General features: G+C 36.5%; 1 protein-coding gene across 1 annotated transcript; it reads left to right on the forward strand.

Annotated features, from left to right (window-relative positions):
• The first annotated feature begins 350 nt into the window (after positions 1-350).
• On the forward strand, positions 351-9,417 carry Avpr1a (arginine vasopressin receptor 1A). Its single transcript, XM_015483063.2, has 2 exons — positions 351-2,393; positions 4,740-9,417. The coding sequence occupies exons 1-2, from the start codon at positions 1,421-1,423 to the stop codon at positions 5,021-5,023; spliced, it is 1,257 nt and encodes a 418-aa protein (XP_015338549.1). The 5' UTR covers positions 351-1,420; the 3' UTR covers positions 5,024-9,417.
• The last annotated feature ends 17,563 nt before the right edge of the window (positions 9,418-26,980 follow it).

Below are 26,980 nucleotides of genomic sequence, written 5' to 3' on the forward strand. Positions count from 1 at the left end.
TCACCCCATAAAAGTGTTTCTTTTCTTTTTCCTTCTTCTGAAAATAGCCGGAAACAGCTCCCCCTTGCTGTCTTTCCTAACATACCTTCACCAAAGCTAAAACAGCTGAAGGTATGTGTATGTCTACCTCTGGGTCCTCTCTCTCCTACCCCCGCAGCAGAGCAATAGTTGTTCAGAGTAACTAATAGAAGTAGGTGGTGTTTTCTGTGTTTTTTCCTAGAGCATGTTTTCTGCTTCAAGATTTCCTCTTTCTCACCCCTGAGAACGGAAGCCTGGAGGTTTTTCTCTCCTCTGCCCTGGACAGCACTGCCAGGGTGGATGTTGATTGGCAGCTGTCCTTTAGCCTTCAGAAGAGAACAGAGAAGTCTGCAGGATCCAGTATTAAACAAATGAAGTCTCCATGGACTACAGCAGCCCAATTTCCGCCATCCCCTCAGTGGGAATCCGGCTTTCCATAGAAGCTCTCTGGAATCTAGTTTAGAGAAAACTCCCTAGGCCCCATGTCCTACACAGAAGCTGGAAAATCAGAAGATGCTCCTTTCCCTTCACTACTAATGACTGTGTCCTTCCCTCTAGCAAACCAAGACAGTAACAGCGGGCACCAAGTCCCATTGAGAAGAATGCATCCTTTAAGTCACAAGGTTGTTACCAGACAGAGTGGAGTGGGGAGGCGGGAGCAAAACTGCCACGGGAATAAAATTAGCCAGACTAGCTGCCTAGGGATAAGATCAGTGAGCCGAGAAAAACTCCGACTGGAGGACGTGGGGTTTAGCGCCAAGTTCAGGTAGGTGCTTGAGCCAGCGCGCGGTTGCATAGACCTGAGATTTCCAGATATAGCGCTTACTCGCCTGCTGAATCAAATGTGGGTTTAAGGTGGCCGGTGAAAGAAGCTTAAGGAAACGGTGACGAGCCTCGAAAAGGCAAGATCCCGTCCGGTTCTCCAAGTTTTTGAACGAGAGAGATCGCCTTGATTCCTCCTAGTAAATCGAAGGATCCTCGGGTCTCCCAGCCCCACCCCTGCAGCAATGATGCAAAGAGGACAAATCGCCAACGAAAGGAGGGAAGTTGGAGTGAGGCAAGAACAGTCTCCAGCCACTAGGGCGAGAGGAAGCGCGTCCCGGGGAATCAACCTCTGCATTAATCATTGAGTTCTGGCCCCAGCGCTTTCAGAAGCTCGGAGCGCACCTTTACAGCTTTACAGGAGTTTGGAAAAGGCAGAGCAAGGAGAGGGACTTCCGCAGCACCGGACCCAGAGCTACTCAGTGGACAAGTGCTAGCGTGCGGGAGGATTGAAGGGCCCCGCGAGCCCGGAGCTTGGAAAGGACAGCGCCCTTGGGAAAAAAAAAAAAAAACCAAGTCCCCGAGGTGAGAAAGGAGCTCCCTGCGCTGCCCCGGGTCTCAAAAGCGCTGTATAGACAGCATGCGTTTCTCCGGAGGCGCCGACGCGGGACCGCTGGGCAACTCCAGTTCGTGGTGGCCTCTGGCTGCCGATAGTGCCAACACGAGCCAGGAAGTAGATGCGCTTGGGGAAGGTGGCGGAAGTCCCCCGGGAGACCGGCGCAATGAGGAACTGGCCAAGCTGGAGATCGCGGTGCTGGCGGTGACTTTCGTGGTGGCCGTGCTAGGCAACAGCAGCGTGCTTCTGGCGCTACACCGCACACCGCGCAAGACGTCCCGCATGCACCTCTTCATCCGACACCTCAGCCTGGCCGACCTAGCTGTCGCCTTCTTCCAGGTGTTACCGCAGCTGTGCTGGGACATAACCTACCGTTTCCGCGGACCCGACTGGCTGTGTCGCGTGGTGAAACACCTGCAAGTGTTCGCCATGTTCGCGTCGGCTTACATGCTGGTAGTAATGACCGCAGACCGCTACATTGCCGTGTGCCACCCGCTCAAGACTCTGCAGCAGCCGGCACGCCGCTCGCGCTTCATGATCGCTGCCTCTTGGGTACTGAGCTTCGTGCTGAGCACGCCACAGTACTTCATCTTCTCCATGATCGAGGTGAACAATGTTACCAAAGCTCAAGACTGCTGGGCCACCTTCATTCAGCCCTGGGGCACCCGAGCCTATGTGACCTGGATGACAAGCGGCATCTTCGTGGCTCCCGTGGTCATCTTAGGTACCTGCTACGGCTTCATCTGCTACCACATCTGGCGCAACATCCGCGGAAAGACCGCGTCGCGCCAAAGCAAGGGCGCAAGCGGCGCGGAGGACGCCCTCCATAAGGGGATTCTGGTAGCGCCCTGTGTCAGCAGTGTGAAGACCATTTCCCGCGCCAAGATTCGCACCGTAAAGATGACTTTTGTGATTGTGACGGCTTACATCCTCTGCTGGGCTCCTTTCTTCATCATCCAGATGTGGTCGGTCTGGGATGAAAAGTTCATCTGGACCGGTAGGTGCTGACACAGTGGAGGCCAGTGGTGTGTGTGTCTGTGTGTGTGTGAGACAGAGACAGAGAGAGGGAAAGAGAGAGAGGGAGGGGAGGGGAGAGAGGGAAAGTATTTCTTTCCATACTGTCCTCTAAACAATGCTTAAACTTCGGCATGCACAAAAATTACATCTTGGGGGAAACTGTCAAAAATACAAAGTCTAAAAAACATTTTAGAGGAAGAATGACTTTCTAATGACATGTGAAAATTATGTGAAACTAAAAAAAAAAAAAAAAGTGAGACATGGACCTGCGTACCTACTGTTGGAGCATATAAAAACCCAGTCCTTCAGATAAATATAAAATTAAACACAAGAAAAAAAAATGCCAATTCCTAGGGTCTCCACTCCAGACACTATAATTCGATATCTCTACAATGAGGCCAAGGAATCAGCATTTGTAGCGTACAATGATGGTATTAAGACCATAAATCCAGGAACTGTGTCCTAATCACCCACTAACTTCAAAACAGAACAATGACCTTTTGCTAAATCACTAAAGGCTGTGTACACATCCTGCTTTCAAGGCTATTGGATTCAGAAAAGCATTTTTAGGACCACAACTGTTTTTCGTTAGATCATGAAAAGTATCACAATTAATATAAAACTTTTATAGAAATTCCCTAAGGGCAAAGATATTTTTTGGGGGGGGGGGAGAAAGCTGGTAAAAGATTCTTAAGAAGTCAAGAATTCTAAGTTGGCAATTAGTTCATGTTCTTTTCCTTGACATAATCTTTAAAACTTTTTCTAACTTAATTACTTTCTATTTCCTGGTATTTCCAAGTAGGATTATTAATAACTTAATTTGTTAGACATATTCTTTAGTCTTTCAGCACTAATTTGACCATATAGCTATTTACTCCACAGAGTTGCAATGATTTTCTGACAGTGTTCCCTACACCTACTGGCATGTTTGATTTTAATTCCTTCACAAACTAGAGAGATTGGTTTCATCAGGATTTCCCCAAAGGAATATTATTTAGTTTGGCATATTGAAAAATGTTTTCTTTTAAAAAGGAAAAAAAAATTTTGAAACCAAACATATTACAGAAATATTTCTTATAACAACTGAAGTCAGGATATAGGCATTGGGTGGAGCCATCTGTTTTTTAAGGATTGAGGTAGGAAGTATATATGATATATTTTATGAGTCTTATATGCAAATAAAACATTTGAGTGTAAATTTAATTTAAATAAATATTTCTAACCACCAATAATGAAAAATACAACACACTTAACTTTTATTTACCATTTCCTGTTTTGCTTAGTCTCAGAAGCCTCTAATATTGCCAAATTTAACCTGATGTGTAATTATTGCTTTATTGAGATTTATACACAATTACTAAAATAATTTTTCACTCATGCATGGATTTGTTGGTGATTTTTACTCTTTTTAAATACAGTCAGCCATGGTTCATGATCATCTCCAATAGCAGCATCTAGCAGAAAGTTATCAACTAATCTGTAACTTATTCTGGCAATAAACAGCAGGAAGACCCAAGTTTGTATATGCCAATCAAGGGAAAGTCTGTGCTTACTAATTATTCTTATTTTTAGAAAAAAGTATATTATCAGTACAATAGTATCACTGTGAAAGCTCATAATGTTCATGTAATTTACCACTGCTAATTAATATAAAGTGCTTCAGAAGCCTATTGAAATTTTTTAATTCAACCTTCTTAATATAATTTAATTGAGCCAAAAAGATGATTTTATTTTAAAAAATCAAATGAAAATTCGAATTATCCATTAAAAAATAACTAAAGCTTGCATTCTTCAAGGATCTATTTAAACTATTCTTTCATATATTGTTTTCACATTACAAGAATGTATTCAATATGTAAAACTTTAAACTACTAAACATGGTCTTATAATGTCATAATGTTACTTGAATTATTAGGAAGAATACAATTTGATATACATTATTGTTGTCTTGAAATTTATTCAAATTGTTGCTATTGTGTGAATGCTGTGTCTATTAGTACATACTCATGCTAGTATAAAGTACAAAAATATTTTAATGAATTATTTCATAGCTTTATCATCTTGAAATTCCCATTCATCCTATTTAATATTTTAGTAGTGGTTTTAAATTTTTTGCATTAGTTTTGAGGCATTTTACTTACAAAAATATTTTATAATAAGCCGTTTCTAAATACTACCCAGTTCCCTGACTGATAAATAAAATGTCACTTTCTATACTAACCCCTAACATTTCTTTCCTTCTTAATCAATAGAAAAATGAGTTTATCTGATGCTTAATTTCTTGCTTTGACTATGGAAATAATCTCATTTTATATTTTTCATACAGATTCAGAAAACCCTTCCACTACCATCACGGCATTACTGGCTTCCTTGAATAGTTGCTGCAATCCCTGGATATACATGTTTTTTAGTGGCCATCTCCTGCAAGACTGTGTCCAAAGCTTTCTATGCTGCCACCACATGAAGCAAAAATTCAACAAAGATACCGACAGTATGAGCAGAAGACAGACTTCTTATTCTAACAACCGAAGCCCAACAAATAGTACCGGTACATGGAAGGACTCACCTAAATCTTCCAAGTCCATCAAATTTATTCCTGTTCCAACCTGAGCCCCAAGTTCATGCTGCCTGGCTCTTGTAATTGACTTTTTGGTCCATTACTGAATCCATCTAGAAATCATGAGAACAAACAGGCTTATGTGAGATAAGCAAAAATCAACTGGTTGGGTACAAGACTTTTGTTTCTAGTTGTATTTTACACATTGCTATGGCTCAAAACCATGAATTATTTTATACAGAAAGTTAGTGAAAACACACCATACTAAAATCTGTCGGCCTGATTTCCAGAAATAACAGAAGTTATGTTTTTAAAGGTCAAATCGTAACCAACCTGACTTTGTATTTTTACTATGGGTTTCTTTTAATTTCTGACATAAGTAAGACTTGATTGGTTTAAAAGTCATAGAATTTCTGAACAAAGTGGGCTCATCATTTAGAGGAGACTTCAGAGAATCATGATTCCATCAAAAAATCAATTTATGCATCATAAAATACAGCCCCAAATGGGGTCCTGAAGATGAGGCCTTGGAGAGGATTGAGGAACAGGGCTTATTGAGCAGGAGGTAGCCAGTTCTGAGTGAAAAGGAGAAAGTTCTGTTAGGAGCTATAAATCACTCTGAGTTTCAAAATGATAACTTGATAACTGGCAGTGCCTTCTTTTATTTTCCTCACCTTTTAATGGCTCTGAAAATCATAATTACTAGGATGTTGACAGAGAAAAAGTTGTGGACAAGCTGGAAGTATCTTTTTCCTCCCGCTGTAAGATTGTTTTCAAGCCAGAATATGTATGAGGAATGCCAAATTTCATAGCAGAGTAGAAAAGATTGCCTAAAGTAGGCTGTAGACTTTATCTAGAACGTTGTTTGACAGTGTTATAAAGTGTCCTGTGCTATACTGAATATTAACCTGATGTTATCTTCATGTTTGGTGAGTCTGGATCCATAAATACGAGTCTGCTAGAGAGTTGCTCAGGATATAAAGGGCCTCCCACTATGTTTAATTACAAAGGTCTGTTCTTTCCTTCCAATCTCCCATGCACCTAACAGTTTCTGAATAGAGAAGAGGTTAGGGGTGGGGGTAAAGGTTGGGATACAGATGGAAAGAGAACTAACTGCTCTACTCCTCATCTGTATTCCTTTATTATTAAATGTATGTTATTTAAAAACACATCAAGCCTCTGTCTCCTTGGCTGTACAGTGGCATTGATAACACCTCACAGGGTTGCTTTGAGAATTAAATGAAATCAAATGTGTGAAATAGCTTCACACCCTGTAAAGTGCTATACTTACACTACAGGTGTTTGTTTTTTTAATACTCTCGAGATATTCAGAATTTCATAGTTATTTATTCCTGCTTATTTTTTATTAACCAAAATTAGTTGGTTTTACATCTGGGATATAAAATCCTAAAATTTAAATATAGATCTGCTGATTCATTGGAAGGCATTGCCAGCAGCCACTCAGCCAGACTTCTGCATGGCTAAAGTTTTCCAATGCAAGGATAGAACTTGCTTTCCTTTGAATGCAGGTAAAGCAAAGCCAGCTAAGAACATCAGTTTGGTTCAATTCTAAATAGAGATAAATTACAACACTCCTTGGCCATTGGTATTGCATTTTTCATTAGTGTTTTTTTTTTTTTCTAGCTCTTTTGTCTGACTCCTTCTTAGAGATCGTGCACTGATTTGAGGATACATTCATTAATAAATATTTTGCATCTCTTAGAAGACGTAATAGTTACTTTTAATAGTATTACTGGATTTCTTTTTTTAACTTTGTAGATAAGAGACCATGGACTGGATGGCACTGCTGTAACCTGGCATGAACTACTTCACTCCTTTTCATTCTCTTATCTTTCTAAATTCTCAGCCCTTAGATTCCCTTCATTGATGTGCTTAAAAAATGTATCCGAATGATGCATAAAAATATGCTGTCGAGATTATCCCTTTAGAGTTCTTTTTTTAAAAAATAACAAAGGGTTCTGGGGAGGTAGCTCGTTGATGCAGCATTTGTACAGCATGCACAATGCCCAGCTCAATCCCCAGCACCAAAAAATTAATTAATTAACAAGTAAAACAAAAAAGAAATCACCTTGAATGAAAGTAACAAATATTTCTCTTAAAAGGCGTATATCTCTTCAACATACGCCCTCGGCTAAATTAATCACTGCTTTATTACTCTGATTAGAGCAGCATAGTTGTAACTCTCCCTTGTACGGTGGATAGCCACGTTAAAATTTTTTCTTTGATAGTTCAAAAACTAAAGTCTTTTAGAGTGGAACAAAGATGATTCCACTTTTTCTAAATCCATTTGTAAAAAAACAACCTTTTGGCTCTTGTAGTAGGGTCTGTTTCAAAATGTTGATATGTACCGCCAAGTAAAACAATTCCATTTGACCTTATTTCTGGAAGCATCTCTCAAATAAGGTACGTATCAATCTTCTCACCTGTGTTTTCTCTTTTTAAATGCATCAGGAGATTAGACAGTGGGAAATGGTCTAGAGAGACACAAGAAGACCTGCTTGCTTATTCTTCAATATGCAAATATATGGTCATCACCTCTGTGGTTTAGGCAGAAAAGCAGCTGTTTAGTGCTACACCTTCTTAATGTTATATACCCAGAAATGGCATTCATATAATTCAAAACAATTATCCAGATTGGAATAATTATCCTGCCTGTCTGTTTCATAATAAAGGAAACCAGGCAATGAGCTGAAAGTGTTCTGGGAAGGGAAGTTTTCCTCTTCTCCACCAAAGACCTGAAACATTATACCAAATGGAGGCTTACAGTCAAGAATAAATGCATGTGTCACCTTATTTTACTTTGTACGGTAATCTGTGGAAAGTCCCTGCAAGTATACACATTAACTTATTTATATAGGCATCAGGAATGTGATTGATAGGGTCTATTACACATTTGATATACATTAATTGATGAAAAAGAAACATTTTAAAATTTACATTCAGTACTTAATAGGTTGACTTGGGAGCATGTCTTTTAAAATGTAAACTCCTTGGTTTTTATTTTGAAAGTTCATTTAGGATATAACTGCAAAGGAAATTAGTAAAATTTTTGAGTTAATTACACACTTGACCTACAGAGTTTCTAACACCATCAAAGGAGCCTTATACCATGATTGAATGAAGGAACGAAGAGGAAAAAAATCAAATTTCTTAACAAAGCACAGAACCATCCCAAATTTATTTGAGTTCCTAGACTGGGCGACCTCTGATGATTAAGAAACCACAACTTTCAACTGTTATTGCACAAAGTAATCCGATTTGGTTAAAGTTTTGGTTTTCATACCCTAAAATATATAATTTTGTAATTTATTTGGGCACCAGGAGCTTTAAATTATGGCCTTCAAGGTTGACTCTACCTAAAGCATAATTAAAGTGTCATCTAGGAAGAAATTGAGCCTAATCCTTCAGGTTTCTGTTACTTCTCCTATTAACAGGGGCCTTGTGGATCCTCCTACTGGAGACAGTAGCCATATTAAGAACAAACCCCAGGCAGGGCCTCTAAGATGCCATTCCAAATATGCAGAAGCAGCAGCTGTTTCCTTGCCCCATTCCCTGTGGCCCTCTCACTGACACTCAGTGCAACATCTGGAATCATGAGTAACAAAGCACAATAAATATTACAAAACGAATTTGACCTTAGACAATTTGAGTCAAAATTTAAAGACTCTGCAGTCGAAAGCTATTTTCCAGAACAATCTACATGGGTTGAATCACAAATTGTGTGGTTCCTTTGTACACACAGGTATTTAAAGAATTTTATTCTAACACAATTTTAGATACACTAAATTATTATAAATAACGATATGCATACGATCTGTAGTATGCCAGCATCAAAAACATATGTTATTAGAGCTAAAAATCAAATGCCATTGTTTTTATGTTGGTGTTTAATTTTGGGTTTTTTTTGTGTGTGGTGTTCAGTATCTAACCTAGGTCCTCACACATGCTAAGCCAGTGTTCTACCAGAGACAAAATTTGCCAGTCCTTTTTTTTTTAAAAAATTATGTAATATATGTACACAAATGTATCTTTTTATGTTGTAAATAAAAAATAAAAACAAAGTATCATAGAAAGAAGTAAATATTTTTGTGTTCTTGGGTCAAATTAACAAATTCAGAAGAATTAAGAGAAAATGATAGTATCAGAATTATTATTAATATAAAAATAGCATTTCCATACACAAGTATAATTGTTTTTATATCATGAGATTTCTGACTTTAACATATTCTGTGATAATTTCCCTTATTCCTGTAAGAAAGTTGCTAGTTTTGAATGTTGAAATGTTTTGTGCTTACATTTAATATCTGTGCTTGACAAGAAAAAAAGTGACTTACTTTACAGTGACTTGTACTATATTGTAATAACAAATGTATTATTCCTTAATTTTATCATGTATTGGCTCCTATAAATAAAAATTAATTTCAGAGTTGTTTTAAATAATTCTTTTACAACTTAGTTTAACAATGAAATATATTGCAAGTTAATTATGACAATTTTGAAAAAAGAAAAAGACGTGTTTTATAATTGGTACACAGTGATAGGTTTGTATTTGAGCACAAAAATGTTTGTGTTATTTAACTGTAGCAAGACTAAGAGGAACTTTAAAACTATATTCAATAAATTACAGTTGAGAAAAAAATCAATAATCAGATTTAGCAAAGGCCATGTGTGCTCCCCAGCCCTTAAGATGTCATCTCCATTCTTTTATTTATTGAAATTGGCAAGAAATCAGGGGGATCAAAAAATCAAGAATCTCCTCATTTTAGAGTCTTTAAAATTAGAATCCTTTTCCCTGTGAGTTAATAATTTTAAATTACATTAGCTTTCAACTTAAATTGTCTAACTTTTTAAAAAATAAGTTGAATGCCAGCACCATGGGCAAAAAGCTAATTTAGGGTTTTGCTTAAAGTCTAGGAGCAGTGATTGCCCAGAATGAAGGAGAGGGAATTTCAAGTCTCTATTTTAAAATACCACGGTTATTTTAACAGACTTATTATAAATGACTAAAAATAAAAAGGATTTCTACCACTGCATATTTCTCTAAAAATCTATGATCCCCAGATTTTCTGCCATCTATTGATGATCTTAGAAAAGATATTTTAATGGATCTGGACACCTATTTTATATCTTGGTTTTTTAAGAAAAAAAAGTGATTTTACAGATAAGTCCACATGTAATCCTAACGGAAAGGCCTTGTCACCACCAGAGTGAGGAGCACTTGTCCCTAAGCACAACCCACTGGTGGGACTTCAGAAGAAGTTAAGTCAATGTGTATATTTATTATCTCCTCCCCACCAAAAATGAATAAATCAATCCCACCTGTCATTATGGATTCCGTGGGTGCAAAAGAATCAGATAAAAGCATATTGGCACAGGAGCAAGGCTCTTTATTCTTATGCTTGAGCACAAGGGAAGCAGGTTGTGGGCAACAGAAATCCCAAGCTGACTGAAATAAGAAGCAAGCAGTGCACAGTTCCATTGTGTGTCTGAGGCTGGTGGGGACCTGGCATCCTCTCATGTAGGGGTAGAGATTAACTGTGCCTGTGCTGGCCCTCATCATGCCTCTTCATGCAACATATCTCATTGTCATCTTAGGACTCCACCTCAGGGTGATTTTTATGACACTAATAAAGTACAGGTGACAGTAAGTTGCTTTAGTGACTGTTCTACACATGTGTTTGCCCTTCTACACTAAGTGGGGGTACTACCCAAATATCGATCAGGACAGCTATTGTTTTGTTTAATTTGGTCTGGCTTCCTGGTAGGTTTAATGACCACATAGTCTTTGAAGGCTAAGAGGACTTTCCAACCTCTCTTGCCCTGGTGTGTTATCTTAATTTCATAGCCTTGAAGACTGGTCTACTTTCTAACTCCCAAATTTCTGGTATGTTTGTCAACCCCATAAGACACAGCTAACCTAGCTGTGTCACTTTCACGGTTAACCAAAGCATTCATATTTTGAACCCAACTCTATTCCTTAAATTCCTGGTACCTAAGCATCTACTTACTGCCAACAATTTAGCTCCCTGAGTCACTCTATCCTTTAATATTCACATAAAGTAGTTTTATCCCCATTTCATGCATTGTACAAAGTCTGTGCTTATCCCTAAGTCTAAAGATATTCCTGGAGGTTGTTATGAATTCTTACTTATGCCTAACTCTTACTTAGGAGGCTACTTCTTATGATGACTTTTTCCTCACTAGTTCCCCACTTTTTCCCAACCACTCTATAGCACTTGGCTGCCTCATGTGATTTATTTTACTTAAGGTTAGGATATTATGTAGAAGCCAAGATTATGCCCAAAAAGAGTGATTCATATTCTGTGTCCCAAAAGTTCATGAACATTCCTTCTAAGGAGGTTAGTCTATGATCATCATTAGAACTTTGCTAGTCACCATCTTGCCTCATTTCTATACCAAGACCCCAAATGCTTGATTTTTCAACTGCCAGAAATTAACATTTCTTCTACATTGTGATGTAGAACTACTTAGCTTTTAGTTGTCTGTAACACAATCACTTAGACTTTTAACCATTTTTCCCAAAGAGCCATTCTTGTAGCAAAAGGAATGCTGCCTTCCTAGATCAGAGCTTAAATGCATTGAACCTTTAAGATAACCTCTTTTTAAAACAAAATGTATTTTAAACTCATTGCAAAACATATATAGGGTCCTAAATAGTTCAGATTCAGATTTTTGTCCTTTTTATGTATCTGTAAATATTATACAATTGATATTTCTCTATCGTAGATTGCTATGAATTCACATAGATGGACAACTAAAAGATTGAAGTAGAATAGAAGAAATAAAAGACAGGTAGAACAGAGACAAAAGGAAGGACAAGGACATAAAATTTTAATATAAAGTTCTGCATATCTTGCTAGGTCTGTCATTGCTCAAGTTGATTCTTCTCCCAGGCCTGTCACTTCCAAATTTCTGGGAAATTTGTAAAACCTAAGATTAGTATAAATTCATTCATTTTTAAAATAATTACCTTCTTCATTATCTTATGAAATAAACATACTAGGAAAAGGGAGATGCAATAATTTAGGAAACCTATAACTTAGGGTGCTTTCTAGCATTATCTATTGGTCAGATAATGGAGACCACATCAGTCTAAGAATCCTGACAATGACCAGACAACCAGACTGATATCATTTCCATCCCTCACCAAGTTATTTTAGAAGAAGATCCAGGGGCCCCAAAATGCAAGACTCTCATCCTCAAGATAGTTCACATTCTCCCTTGAATGTGTATTACTTGCTTTTATCACGAAAAGCATCTCACTTTTGAGATGGAGGAAGTTTATTCATTTTTCTAAACTTTCTGTGTCCCTGGCTGATTAATATGCTAAAATTCTTTTCCATCCCATATGTCAAAGACCCCACCTGTCCTAAGTCAAAGTTCCCCTCTCCCAGAACTCCACAGATCTCATCTGATGACAAGACAATCTCAAGATATTCACTCCAACAGATATTCATTTGTGTTAGTCAGCTTTGCATCACTGTGACCAAAAGACATGACAAGAACAACTTGGAGGAGGAAGAGTTTACTTGGGCTCATGGTTTTAAGAGGTTCAGTTCATCACTGGTTGACTCCACTGCTCTGGACCCAAAGTGGGGCAGAACATTAAGGAAGAAAGCTTCTCCCCTCATAAGAAGCAGAGAGAGAGAGAAGCTAGGGGGGCAAGATATAATTACCAGGAACATGCCCCCAGAGACCTGCTTCCTCAGCCACAACCCACCTGACTATAGTTATCATCTAGTTAGTGTTAACACAAAAGGACCAGGTCAGTTGCAAACTTCACAGATCATCTCGGCACTGCTTTTATTTGAGAATGGAGCAACACCTCTGATGGGACCATTTTCCTGGTGGAAAATTAGCCACCAGCCAAAGAGGGAGAGGTAGTAGGCTTATATAGGTTACACTAAGAGGTGACTCAATTAATGAACATGTCAGTTTGGGCTATCTTTACTGGACCAGATGCAGGGTGTGGGATCAGTAGGTGTGCAGTCAGTGGTCAGTACCCAGGATTTATCTTTACTGAGCCAGATGGAGGGTATGGTATCAGTATTAGGGTGGGATCAATGCTTTGGCCTCTTGCCAGAACCTGTCATAAACAGTGACTCCTTCATTCCTTCTCCCTGGACCACATTCTTTTGGGATTTCTCTTTTTCCATATCCAACAGTTAGTCCATTCAAATTAGTATGGACTGATTAGACCTAATCAGCTCTCATAAATGAATTATTTAACCTCCTCCATTAACACAGGAACTTTTTTAACCTCCTCCATTAACCAGGAGCTTTGGGGGTACCTCATATCAAACCAAAGCCATCCAATAATGCTCTAGATGGAGGCCAATCTGGAGTGACTGGTTTTTCTATTCCACCTTGATGATTATAAGGATTCTTTTTGTTCATATGAAAATTCTGTGACATTCTTTTCCATGAAGTCAAGCATAAACAAGTAACAGGCTATTGGGTTGTATTTTAGGATCCAATGTGTCCTTAATGCCCTGTCCTGGATCTTTGCTCCAGTTTACCTAAATATAATTTCAGTTCATGTAGTATCATATAAGATAGGTTCTATAACAACTCTAAGACATTTTAAAACAAATCAAAATCAAAGAAGAAGAAGAAGGAGGAGGAGGAGGAGGAGAAAGAATTCTTCCAGAACTAGTCTTTCATCTGGACCAGATGCTTGTCCAAACCTCTACTAGAAGCTTTTCTACCTTTCTTGTTTCCTAGCCCCTTATACCAAATTTAAAGCATCCTCCATGTCCCAAGTTTCCATTTTCCAGCTGTGGACAACAGCACCAAGTTGTTCAAAGGAACAGAATAGGGGTCATCTACAAGCTAAATATGAGTAAGGTGCCTTGTTCCTTGGGTCCTGCAAATTTAATGCCAATTTATCAAAAGAACCAAAACATAAAATATGAATATTTGGGGAGTTTTTCAACTGGTAATTATCCTTCCATTATCTCAAATGGTATTTGTAGAAACACCATTTACCACCACATTCATATAATCTACCTTTCCCCTGACCCAAGACAGTGCAGGTAAATGGGTAAGCTGTGTGGGATGGAAACAGACACCCCAATGACAAGGGTGAAAGAGGAAAATCTGCCATTTAGAAGTTCCCTAAATAGTCATAAGTGTCTTTTTTCTCTCCTCTTTTTCTATTTTAGGTTAAAATTTATATGAACAATCCTGGAAGAACTTCATTAAGATGGTTATACAGATGTCTATAAAAATAGTTCTCCAAGGATAATTTTCTTATTTATATATGACAGTGGAATGCATTACAATTCTTATTACACATATAGAGCACAATTTTTCTTATCTCTGGTTGTATACAAAGTATATTTCACACCAATTCGTGTCTTCATATATGTACTTTGGATAAAAATGACCATCACATTCCACCATCAACTCTAACCCCATTCCCTCTCCCTTCTCCTTTAACCCCTCTGTCCTATCTAATTAAGTCAAACTGGTCATTTTCTTATGCAAGCACTTAGGCAGTTTGATAAAGAAACTGTAGCTTTCAGGGAAATCCCCACTATGTAGTCAATTAAACATGCAGTGTGGGAATAAGTATTTCCAGGAGGTAAATAAGGTATTATTTTGATGTCAAAAATGGGCTAAGAAAGTTCCAGAATTGTTCACTGCCATTTCTGCTTCCGCTATGGGAGCTCCTACTTTTGACGGCCTTCTTGTTTCATCTGATGCTCCAGAAGACAAAAAACTACAAGCTCTCTGGAAAACACAATTCTAATATGATTTATATCTTCATTAGGATAAATGTTAGCCCAAAAAAGACCAGACCGGATGCAAACTTCACAGGTCAGCTCAGCACAGCTTTTATTTGGGAACAGAGTGACACCTCTGATAGACTCATTTTCCTGCTGGAAAATGAGCCACCGGCCAAAGAGGAGATTTAGGTTTAAACAGGTTACACTGAGAGGTGACTCAATTAATGAGCATGTAAGTTTGGGCTGTCTTTACTGGGCCAGATGGAGGGTGTGGGGTCAGTTCAGGGTGGGATCAATGCTTTGGCATCTTCTCAGAAACTGTCATCTCAGACTTGATGGAAATTTCCTCCTGGGGGCCTATCTTGGCACTAAAACACAGTGACTCCTTCCTTCCTTCTCCCTGGGCCATATTATTTTGGGATTTGTCTTTTTCCATATCCATCAATAAGGAACTACTAAAATTAGCCTATACAATTTTAAATACTTCTGATTAGTAAATTGTTTATAGGAAACATAAGTATGTATGACCAGTTCTATTGCTAAATGAGAGAAGGGACCCCTATTGTTAGGTTTTAGGAGTTTTTAATATTTCTTCCTGAATATTTTAGGCTTAATAGGTGTTGTTTTTCTCCTTTATTCAAATAAAGAAGCATTATTCAAATACAGAACATTTCTGGAAAAGGAAGGAATGATTTCTCAGCAGTTATAACTTCTTTAACCTTGAAAATATTCTCTATTTCCAGGCTCCTTGTACATGGCTTTCCCATTGGCCAGTCCACTTTTGAGTTTTGGGGACATAGTTCAAGAGCTGAATACCAACCCTTAAGTCATAATATTTAATTTATCAATCTGAACATTTTTTTCTTTTTCCCAATCTGGCAACTGACCTTGGTAAGTCATTTCTTTCTCTTTTTTTTTAATAAATTTTTATTTGTTTTAATTAATTATATGTAGAATATATATACATAATGTTACATATATAATATATGTTATATATATAATTATATATAACTAAGTTTATATATAATTATATTATGAATCATATATGTAATATATATTATATATATATTCTGTATATATAGAATATAGTAGAACACACTTTGATATCATATGTAATGGAGTATAGTTTCTAATTCTTCTGGTCATACATGACATAGAATCCCACAGGCCATATAGTTATATGTGTACATAGGGTAATAATGTCTGATTCATTCTACTATCCTTACTACCTCCATACCACCACCCTTCCCTTCACTCCCCTCTACCTAATCTAAAGTAATTATTCTTCTCTAGCCACTTACACCCTTGTGAATTAGCATCCACATATCAGAGAAAACATCTGGCTTTTGGTTTGGGGGACTGGCTTATTTCATAGCATGATATTCTCCAGTTTCATCCATTTACCGGCAAATGCCATAATTTCATTCTTCTTTAAGACTGAGTAATATTCCATCATATCACATTTTATTTATTTATTCAAAGTTGTAATGGAACCACCATTTGACTCAGCTATCCCACTTCTTGGTTTATACCCAAAGGACTTAAAGTCAGCATATTACAGTGATGCAGCCACATCAATGTTTATAGCAGCTCAATTCACAATAGCTAAACCATAGAACCAACCTAGTGCCCTTCAACAGATGAATGATAAGTCATTATTTTATGCTTAAGTGCATTAAGTAATGCAATGCAGCCCTTCTGTGTTCATTTGCTTCTGGAATGCAGCCTGGCTCCTGCCAGCTGACACATAAAGATCAAGTCCTTCCAGCCTGGCCTTTTAACCCTTGTTCACACAACCCTTATCAGAAAACCTATCATCTCCCCATCCTGCTCTTGGAGGAGTGTTTTTCAAATTTTAAAATGAAAAAGATCTCGGAATCTTGCTCAAAAGTGCAATCTGATTCAGTAGATTGATTTAATAGGACTGATTACAAGACTCTGAATTTCCTACAGCCTCCCTGGCGATGGTAAGGCTGTTGGTCTATGGACCATACTTTGAATAGAAGAGCTTTGCAGGGTCTTAGGTCTTTTTTTTCTATATGCCGATGAAAAGTGTCACCTAACTTTTTAAAAAGTTTTATCCCAGATCAGTTCCATATCTGATATACAGAGTCTCTGAAGTGGCAAGATAAAATCAAATTATCCAATCTGATCACTTCCTAGAGAATGGTCTTAATCTGTTTCTTGCATAAGAATATTTTTCCAAGATTTCCATGTCTAGTTTTCAGGTCCCAGAATGCAGAGAATGAAAATGTGCTTGGGAACACAAAGACTAAAGTAAAAGTAACATTAGTTAAACTTAAAAAGTAAAAACCCTCTGCTTTGGATAAAGCAAAGGGAGAATCATCCTAGAGTACAGAACTTTCTCTCACATGACTGATCACAAACTCGGAATGGCTAATCCACTTGTTTCTAAGTCCCATAACAGTGCTTTCTGCACAGGTGAGATGACTCGGTTATGGTTTTATAGCATCCAGACATGGTAATTTCACAGGAATATCATTAATCTAGTGAAAATGACCCATCCTGGTAACAATATATTTATCTTTTCTGTGTTTGTGCTGTTCATTCTTTTCCACTTAAATTATTTTCCTATTTTAACAATGTAATATGTGCATTCAATTGAAGAAATCAGATGACACTAAGATAATGAAAAGTAATCCAGTTTCCCAGAAGTAAGTACTTCCATACTTCTAACTGATATAGAGTAAAATTTTCTTTTTTTATTTATCATTCCTTACTGACTTCCTGTCATGACATGAGAGATCTGATACACTTTCTTTCATCCTCACCTTCTGCTCTCCTAATATAGTTATAACATTTTAGCTAATTCAATAATCGGTGCTAATGTTTCTTATTCTGAAATCTACTTTGTGTGATGTATAATTGCTCCAGAAGTCATTTGATTCTAATCATTTGATTAGAGTTCACATTCCATACCTTTTTTATTCTTTTCAACTATTTATGTCTTTATAATCCGTTTGTATATTTAATTTAAATTGTGTCCTATATACCACACATAATTGGATTTTGTATTTTTATCTAATATCACAACCTTTGCCTTTCAGCTGAAGTGTGTAGTTCACTTAATTTAATGCAATTCTTTATATTCTTGGGTTTAAATATATCTTTCTTTAAAGACTTCTGTTACTATGGTATAGAGTGGCAAAACTGCTACTTAATTATTTCACTAAAACTAGAACCTGTGATTATCCAAAATAAAAGGCCTATTGAAGGCAGAGCATTGGTAGTATTGGCATTTCTGCAATAGATCATTATTGTTATATTTAGGTAGATTTAGGTTATATGATGGTTTGGTTGTTCCTGGCTACACTGGAAAATACAAAGAGAAGGCTCAGGGGTTTTTTTATATTATTTTTTGTATATTTTTTATATATTATTTTTATATTACCAATTCAAGATATGGTCAGAAGCACACAACATTGATGACTGTCTTAAAATAATCTGCTATCTTTCATAAAGATATGCATTCCAAATACACCTCTAACACAAAAAGTGGAGGAATCATGTGTCTCATCTTGTTTAGTTCCCTTCACTCATGGATTGAATTTCTATTCTGCACTGCCCTGTTGTGCGATGTCTGAGAATGGTTGTTTCATATATTTTGTCCACTTTTCTTGTCATGTAAGTCAGAGGGCTGGTCCCTTTTCCTACATCACAGATGGAATCAGAATCTCATTTCACAAAATTTGTAGTAATTAATTTCCTTATTAAATTTATTTCTGTTAAAATTAGCTATAGTGGTTCTATTTCCTACAACATGTTTCCAGCTGATATGTCATTTGATATTTCAGTGGAGGAATGCAACCTCAAGAATTGGAATATGGGGATTGGTTGTCTGAATTGGTTGGGTTTAAGAGACTTCTATTACTATGGTATAGAGTGGCAAAACTGCTACTTAATTATTTCACTAAAACTAGATCCTGTGATTATCCAAAATAAAAGGCCTATTGAAGGCAGAGCACTGGTAGTATTGGCATTTCTGCAATAGATCATCATTGTTATATTTAGGTAGATTTAGGTTATATGATGTTTTGGTTGTTCCTGGCTACACTAGAAAATACAAAGAGAAGGCTCAGGGTTTTTTTTTAATAAAATTTTTTTATATTATTTTTTATATATTATTTTTAATATTACCAATTCAAGACATGGTCAGAAGCACACAACATTGATGACTGTCTTAAAATAATCTGCTATCTTTCGTAAAGCTGATACAGCCAAAAATTGCATGCAGAGTGCAGCAGCAACTACAGCAGTGTTTGCAAGTGGTGGTAAAATAGAAGGAGCTACCTAGAATTCAGGGGAGCTAGAGAAATGAGTAGCTGACTGCAAGGAGGAAACCATATTTCAAATTGTAACATTCTGGCAATTCGATACTGTAACACATTAGAGAAAATGTCACAGTGCCATTAAGGTCACCTCCTGGCCAGATCATAACATGTGAATAAAAAAAAAAAAGGTCACTCTGCCGTCTCCAAATTGTAAGGTTAGAGCTAGGAAAATTTTACATATTCATTGGATAATCTATCATCTATGTGTCTATTAACCAGTCTATTAGTTGATTGATTCATTTATTCATCAATTTATTAAAGACCTGTTGCAGGCCTTACAAACTTTGAATATTCCAAGAATATGAGGACTAGAGAGGCAGCATGCTGAAACTTGAGAGGCCCAGGATGTAGAGGTTTGTTCATTCATTCACATGTTCTTTCAATCAACAAATATTATTGCACATCAACTATCTATCAAGTTCTGAGATAACATCCTGACTCTAAAACCTAAGAGATCTATAATCTTAATGCACCTGAATTTCACTTACCATATTTACAAAATGGAGGAATTAATACCTATTCAGTGTGTAAAATTACATGGAATCAGTGCGATTGTGTATTTAAGAACCTACTCCAGATCATGTATTAAGTTGTCAGCACTTAATAAATGATGCCTCTAAGAACTCCCCTATTTGAGGATCTCATAACCTGGTAGGATTGTTTTCAGCTGTGGTTGGATAATTGAATTACCTTTCTGTTTTAGAAAATATCAAGGTTCCCCTTCTGAGATTCTGATGTGATTCTGGTTTGGGGTGGAGTGTATTTTTATTAGTTCCACAGGTGATTAAAAATGAACACAATGTGGAGAACAACTGGTCTAATGGTGATACAGACTTGTGAATTTTTAAAAACCTCAAAACAACATCATAAAAATTCAAAATTGGATTAAACTAGACAGCCAAGGGCTAGTCTAAATGGAGGAAGGCCAATTCTTATTGGGGTGTAATAAAAATCACAACATCAGTGGAGGCGTGTCAAATTAGTGCTTGGTCTAGAATGGGATGGTATCAGACTGGTAGGTGAGTTTCAGGGACTGGGATTCTTAAACTTATTTTTTAAATCTCCTGAATATAAAAATTTACTACAAAATTGAATTTATATATAATATTTTAAAGTACTTTTAGTTGTAGATGAACACTCTACCTCTATTTTATTTATTTATTTTTTATATGGTGATGAGGATCAAACCCAGTGCCTCACACATACTAGGTGAGCACTCTACTGCTGAGCTACAACTCTAGCCCCTAGATATGATTTTTAAGGAGAAAAAGTCCTATTATTCCAAGCAAAACTTTGAGTTTAATACATTGTCTAAAAATATGAACAATGCTATATTCGAATACCCCCAAATTTTTAAATTTCATTTTTAATTCTTTCATGCATTGCATTCATATGCATCCTAATTAAAAATTATCACAAAATTTTTAAAAAATCTGAATGTGCAGTCATATTGAGAACATGTGGAAAGGAAAAAGTTTATTAGCCATACCACTGTTTTCAATCAAGAAAATTGGATCTTAGTTTTAGTTGAGGCTTGACTCATGTGTCTTGAATTCCATGGATACTATCAGGATAACTGTTTATTAAAAAGCTGTCATTTTGAGCACAGTTCAGCTTCATAGCCCATAAAACTTAGGAGACAAGCAACAGAGAAATATGAAATAAGTGAGCTTGATTTTACATCTGGATTTTAACACAATATGTTTATCGTTTAACCTTACAATTTGGAGAAAAACTCAATAGAGAGAGAGAGAGGAATTTGAAGGTCTGACTAAATGTAAAACTTAATTTGAATCTCAATTTGAAAAACAGCCACATGATCTCTACATAGCTTTTCTTGTGCAACCAGATGAGGTCATAGGAAAAAGCACTGGTATTCCAATATCATCCAAGAGTCAAAAGAGATTTGTCAAATGTATTTGCTGACTAAAAACTTGGCATGAAAAAGTCTTCTTACCTTTACCTATACTGCCTACTTTCTTCTCTCCTTCCCAACTTAAACATAGCTTAATGAGACATTTTAAATGGATGTAGATCTGTGTATTTGGGAACCTACATTTGTTCTGAGCAGATCAATGGCTATATACTGTGTATGATGTTGTCTTTCTGTTTCTTGCCAATAATCTTTGGTCTTACCTCTATCCCTTGAGATAGTATATTTAAGAACTATCTAGAATAATTCCAGATATAAAACTTAATTAGAGAGCATAATATGTTTGAATATGCTTACTTTTGACATGTGTTTTAAAAGTTGCTAAGAGACATTATAAAAATATTTGTGTTCAAATTATTCATCTTTTACTTTGTGGCTTTTCCCATCAAACTTTTAGGTTTGCAAGATTGTCTTTCTCCAAAATTATGCTAAGGGCTCAAATCTGTCTTCATCTACTCTTAACTCCCAGTTTTTCTGAATTTAATATGGGAGCATAGAACAAATTGAGAAACTAAATTGACTTCATTTAGTTATGAATTACCAAGTGGTCATATTAGCATAGTTTATCAGAATAATGGTTCTCACTTTTATTGAGTTACCAGGCTTTCTTTGTCATATAAAACAATCAAAAATATGAAGTAGAATGTATTTATGGAAATATTTCTATTTCATCAATATGCCTATGTACACCTGTGTCAGTAGCCTTGAAATAGTGTTAGTAGATGAGAAGGCTGATATCCATCCTTTTAAAGATCTTATCCATTCTTGCCAAATTACTTTTAAATTATAATATAAAAAACAAAAATATTATTGAAAAATAATATTCTTTACCCTTAGTTTTCCACTCTCTCTACTCCCCGGATGTAACCACCATTAACAGTTCAGTCTGTTCAGATGAACCTTCAGACATTTGGTAAGTCTCAAAAATATTATCAGGGATTTTTGTATTGTTGGAATTGTGTGGATGCCATATATTAATTTAAGGAGATCTTGCATTTTACAAACATTATCTTTCTCTTAAAGTATATGTTCATTTACTTAAGATTTATTTTATTAATTTTAAAGCTTAGATATATTTCAATATTTTATGTTAAGTTTATTTCCAGGTAATTTATGTTCTTAACATTTTGAAGGAATTTATTTTTAAATATATTTTCTCTTTGATCTGTGGTGGAATAAATAAATGTACTTGGTACTCTGTTTTGTCCCACTAGTTTTTTATTAATTTTTTATTTTGATTTTTTAAATATTTTATAGTAGATGGACACAATACCTTTATTTTATTTTTATGTAGTAGTGAGGATCAAACCCAATGCCTCACATATGCTAGGCAAGCACTCTACCAACTGAGCTACAGCCCCAGCCTGTCTTTTATTAATTTTAACAGTAATTTGAAATGTATCATTTGGGATTTTTATATTACCCCACATGTACAAATTGTGATAATTCTGTATCTTCTATATTTTTATATTTGTTTCTAGTTCATATTTTAACTGCTTTTTGAAAATTTTTAAATAGCAAAGTAATAACAAAAGTTCTCATTAGTCCAGATAAAAACTAGACTGTGTCTAATAGCAATGCTTGGGGTGACGCTGATGGCTCTGTTGCAAGACAGAGCAGCACAGTGTTACAAGAGAAGTGTATTCAGCCTGGTTGCTGAGGTCAAATATGGGATGTGATCTTCCCCACAGTGAAGGTTTAGCAGATTTCTCCATGCCTCACTTTCCCTATCTTTAAAATGGACATCATCCACCTTGTGTGTTTTATATGAGGATTAAATGAATCAATGCAATTTAGAGTTAGTTTTATTTCATCAGTGCATTTTAGACAAGTAAGGACCTATCATCTAGGCCAATAGCAATATACCAATTTTAAAACATTCACCCACTGAAGTGTAGTACTTCAGTATCTTCATTTTTTAGTTTTTCTAACCCTCTTCTAGTGCTGGAATATATTAAATAAGCTCGATATTTTCTCTGCCAACATTTTCTGGAAAATATTGTTTATTCTTTGGAGTCTGTAAATTAGTACTATTTGCATTTTGTAGATGTGGGCTGCTGAAAATGAAGCGTGAGTTTTCAGTAGCTCTAGCTTTCACAAAGCCTTGTTACTTCGTCTGACTCCTCTTCTGCCTCTTTACCATTCACCTCAAAATCAGGAATTGGGAGTAGAGAAAGGTGGTCTCCATGGTCAATTTACACCTTATATTTGGTTGACATGCACTCCAGGAAGACCTGACAACTAGATTATGGAGTGTCTTAAGTTTCTGGCTTCACAAATTCTTTCTCTCTCTTTCTCTCTCTCTCTTTTTAAATAGATAATGCTCATTCCTCTGAGTGTCTTATACAGTCCCCTAGACTGCATACTAATCACCCCCACATTTTTGCCTTCAGCCCAGACCTCAACCCTGCTCAAGCTTACAAATCTAACTGCCTGTTTGATATTCTTCTTATTCTTGTTGTAAATCAAAACATATCTAATATTACAACATTTAATATGATATCTGTTGGTTTAAAAGAGAAAGACTTTACTGAGTTGCAGATTTGTGTGGAGTTTTGACTGTTACATTTACATGTCTAATAAATGTCTCAGTTTTAATTTGTCCAAAACTGAACTCATGGTCTCTAAAACTACTCTTCTTTGTTTTTCTTCATTAGAGTAAATGAACTCTGTTCTTTCACTTGCTTAGGTGAAAATTATGGGGCTATTCATGACTCTTCTCTTTCCCTCAAATCCTTACCCTCCACTTTGTACATCCTTCCTGACTCTTGCCCAAGCCATCACCATCTGCCCAGCTTTTTTTATCTTTTTGGTACCAGGGACTGAACCCAGGCATGCTTAACCCCTGAGCCACATCCCCAGTCCTTTTTATTTTTTTTTTATTTTGAGACAGGGTCTTGTTAAGTTGCTTAGGGCCTTGGCAAGTTATTGAGGCTGGCTTTGAACTTGTGATCCTTCTGCCTCAGCCTCCTAACTTGCTGGGATTATAGGTGTGAGCCACTGCAGCCTGGTTTGTTCAGCTATTTTGCAAAGTCTCCTAAATGCTTTTTTGCCGCAGTCCGGCTGCAGCAAAATAACCGGGGGGTGACGAACAACTTGTGTAGATTGATACAGCAGGAATAGGAGCCGTTTATTGCAGGACAGGAGCAGTATTTATACATTCCACACAGCTTATCTAATTAGCATAAACTAGATACATCAGTCAACCAATCAGGAATCTCCACACTTAATGGCTCGCTTTTGTTACTTCTCAAACCACTCCCTCTGGCATTTTGCCAGGCACCATCCAGACTTGTTTACGAACTCTAACATTCCCCTGGCAAAATGCCAGGTGTTATTTTGACTTGTTTACAGACTCTAACACTTTTTCTGCAGTAGTCGTCTCTATATATAGTCCATTTTCAATGCAGCTGCCAAAATCATCCCCCAAACCACAGTTTTGCTCTAGTTCCCTGACCCCAAATATTTTGTTGTCCTTTCATCCTGAATGGAATAAAACTCAAAGTTCTCATAATGCTCATCAGATATTTTACCTCAACCATCACAACTCATCTCTGATCTCACCACGTACTGCTCCTTAGTCTAACTTCCTGTACGTTGCAATAATTTTTCTGTCTATGTACCTTTGCTCTGGTTGCTTTCTCTACCTAGTACATGCATTATTAGATATTCACAAGACTCTCCTTTGCTGTCATAAGGTCTCCTTAAAATAGAATCATGCCACCAAATGTGGTGGCACATGCCTGTAATCCCAGTGACTTGGGAAGCTGAGGCAAGAGGATCACAAGTTTCAGCCCAACCTCAGCAACCTAGCAACACTCTGTTTCAAAATAAAAAATAAGAAAGACTAGGGGTGTGTTTCTTTGGTTAAGTGCCCCTGGGTTCAACCCCTGATACCAAAAAAAGAAAGAATCATGCCCTATACAATGGTCCCTGTCCTCCATACTAGCTGTGCCCTATCCGTTATCTTGCTATCATCTTTCTTCCCAACTTTCATCTGACATATATTTATTATTTGCTTGCTTATTGTCTTTCTTTCCCCCAGTGGCATATAAATTCCATTAGAGTAGGTATTTTGTTTTGTTCATGAATATACCACTAGTGCCTAGAAAAATCTTGGCATGTGGTAAGTATTCAATAAATGTTTGTTACATGAATGAACACTGTCATTATAATCAGGAGGATATGTTATGGATTTTCAGTTAACAATATGAATATCTGAAAAGGTATGAAAACTATTACTTAAATATTCAAAGCCTGGATTCATAGATAGAATGATTTCAGAAATGACCTCAAAAATAAAACAACATATTCAATCAACTACAGCCTTAGATACTTTTAATAGATAGGAAAATCCTGCATTTCGTTCACAAGGAAAAAAATGAACACATTAATATTTAATTGGAGAGGTAGCACATGTTAAGGTGTGGCTGTCTATATGATTGTTTATTTGAGCACATACTGGTTGAAAAGGGAAATGACACAGAATGGTGCCATTGGGGCACCTAGAACAAACTGCCTTCTCTTCTACAGCACCATAGCTTCACAGGCAAGAGCAAATAAAAATCATGTGAGCTTGGTTTTAAAATCTTGCTCTACATTAGATACCTCTAATGTAGATGTAGATCATAGATGGCTAATGTAATGTAGATCATAGATGCCTCTATGATAGAGTCTCAGCTTCCTTATTTATAAAATAAGCTATTCCCATGTATCAAGGATAAAACAATAAGGGCAATACTTAGAACAGTACTTAGCTGATTTAGAAAATAGGCAATAAATGGAAGCTATTTTCCTAGGGAAAATTCTCTATCACAAAGATAGTACACTCTTTTTAAGGGATGAGTGCTATATAGCAATAATTACAGAAAATGTTCAAATGGTAATCATCAAAGAAACCCTTAATGTCTAACTTTACTGGCTGAGCACTGTGACTCCTTTGTATATTTTAAATGCATTATTGGACAAATGATGTGAGCTCATTCAAACACATACTTTGCGCACCTCTTTGAAGTCTATTTGAAGTTCATCATTTATAGTACAGGCTCCAGTTTGAGGAGTTCAAGATCTCCTTTTCCTACCTCAATGATTTCAGGCTCCTCCAGCCCTACTGAGTTCAAGGCTACTCTTGGAGGGGGTCTTAGTGTCTTAAGTTGCCCTCACATAAAAAATTCCCATAATTTTTATGTGTTAGGGAGCCCAGGAAGGTGGCTGTCCAGACTGACTCATGCACACTCTCCTCCTTTTCTTCCCCTGTGGAGTTCTTGTTCACAATTAACCAATTTCTTTTTAAGTACTAATTTGTGGTCTTAATTTCTTATCATAATAATGTAACATAAAGCCATTAAGAGAAAATAAAATTACAGATCAGTAAATAGTATGAATAAAGGTATAAAATTTGGTTATGGGGCTGGAGATGTGGCTCAAGCGGTAGCGCCCTCGCCTGGCATGCGTGCAGCCTGGGTTCGATCCTCAGCACCACATACAAACAAAGATGTTGTGTCCGCCGAAAACTAAAAAATAAATAATAAAAAAAATTCTCTCTTTCTCTCTCTCTCTCTCTCTCTCTCTCTCTCTCTCTCTCTAAAAATATTGGTTATAAAATGTAAGTGGATACATTTCATATAGATATATAGATATATATATATATAGTATGAAATATAAGAATCTATGAATATGTCATATAATATGCCATGACCATGTGAAATTTAGCAGAAGGATGCAAGACTAAACATTTTAAAATAAATCAATATATTTCAGCATATTAACATAATTTTTAAGCCATACAATCATCCTGACACATGCCAAAAAGGCATTTGACAAAATTCATTACTCATGCATATTAAAATCAGCAAACTAGAAATAAAAGGAAACTTTCACTAGTCGATAAGAACATCTACTAAAAGCAAAAACAAAATCCTACAGCTAACATCATAGTTCATAGTAAAAGAC

Source organism: Marmota marmota, unplaced genomic scaffold, assembly GCF_001458135.2.
Source record: "Marmota marmota marmota unplaced genomic scaffold, marMar, whole genome shotgun sequence".
Classification (NCBI taxonomy): Eukaryota; Metazoa; Chordata; class Mammalia; order Rodentia; family Sciuridae; genus Marmota; species Marmota marmota.

Bases quoted from the DNA above. Each gene is read 5' to 3' on its own strand.
- Avpr1a (XM_015483063.2), top strand. From the start codon at position 1,421: ATGCGTTTCTCCGGAGGCGCCGACGCGGGACCGCTGGGCAACTCCAGT. The intron at 2,394-4,739 runs GTAGGTGCTGAC...TTTTTCATACAG, and splicing joins TGAAAAGTTCATCTGGACCG to ATTCAGAAAACCCTTCCACT.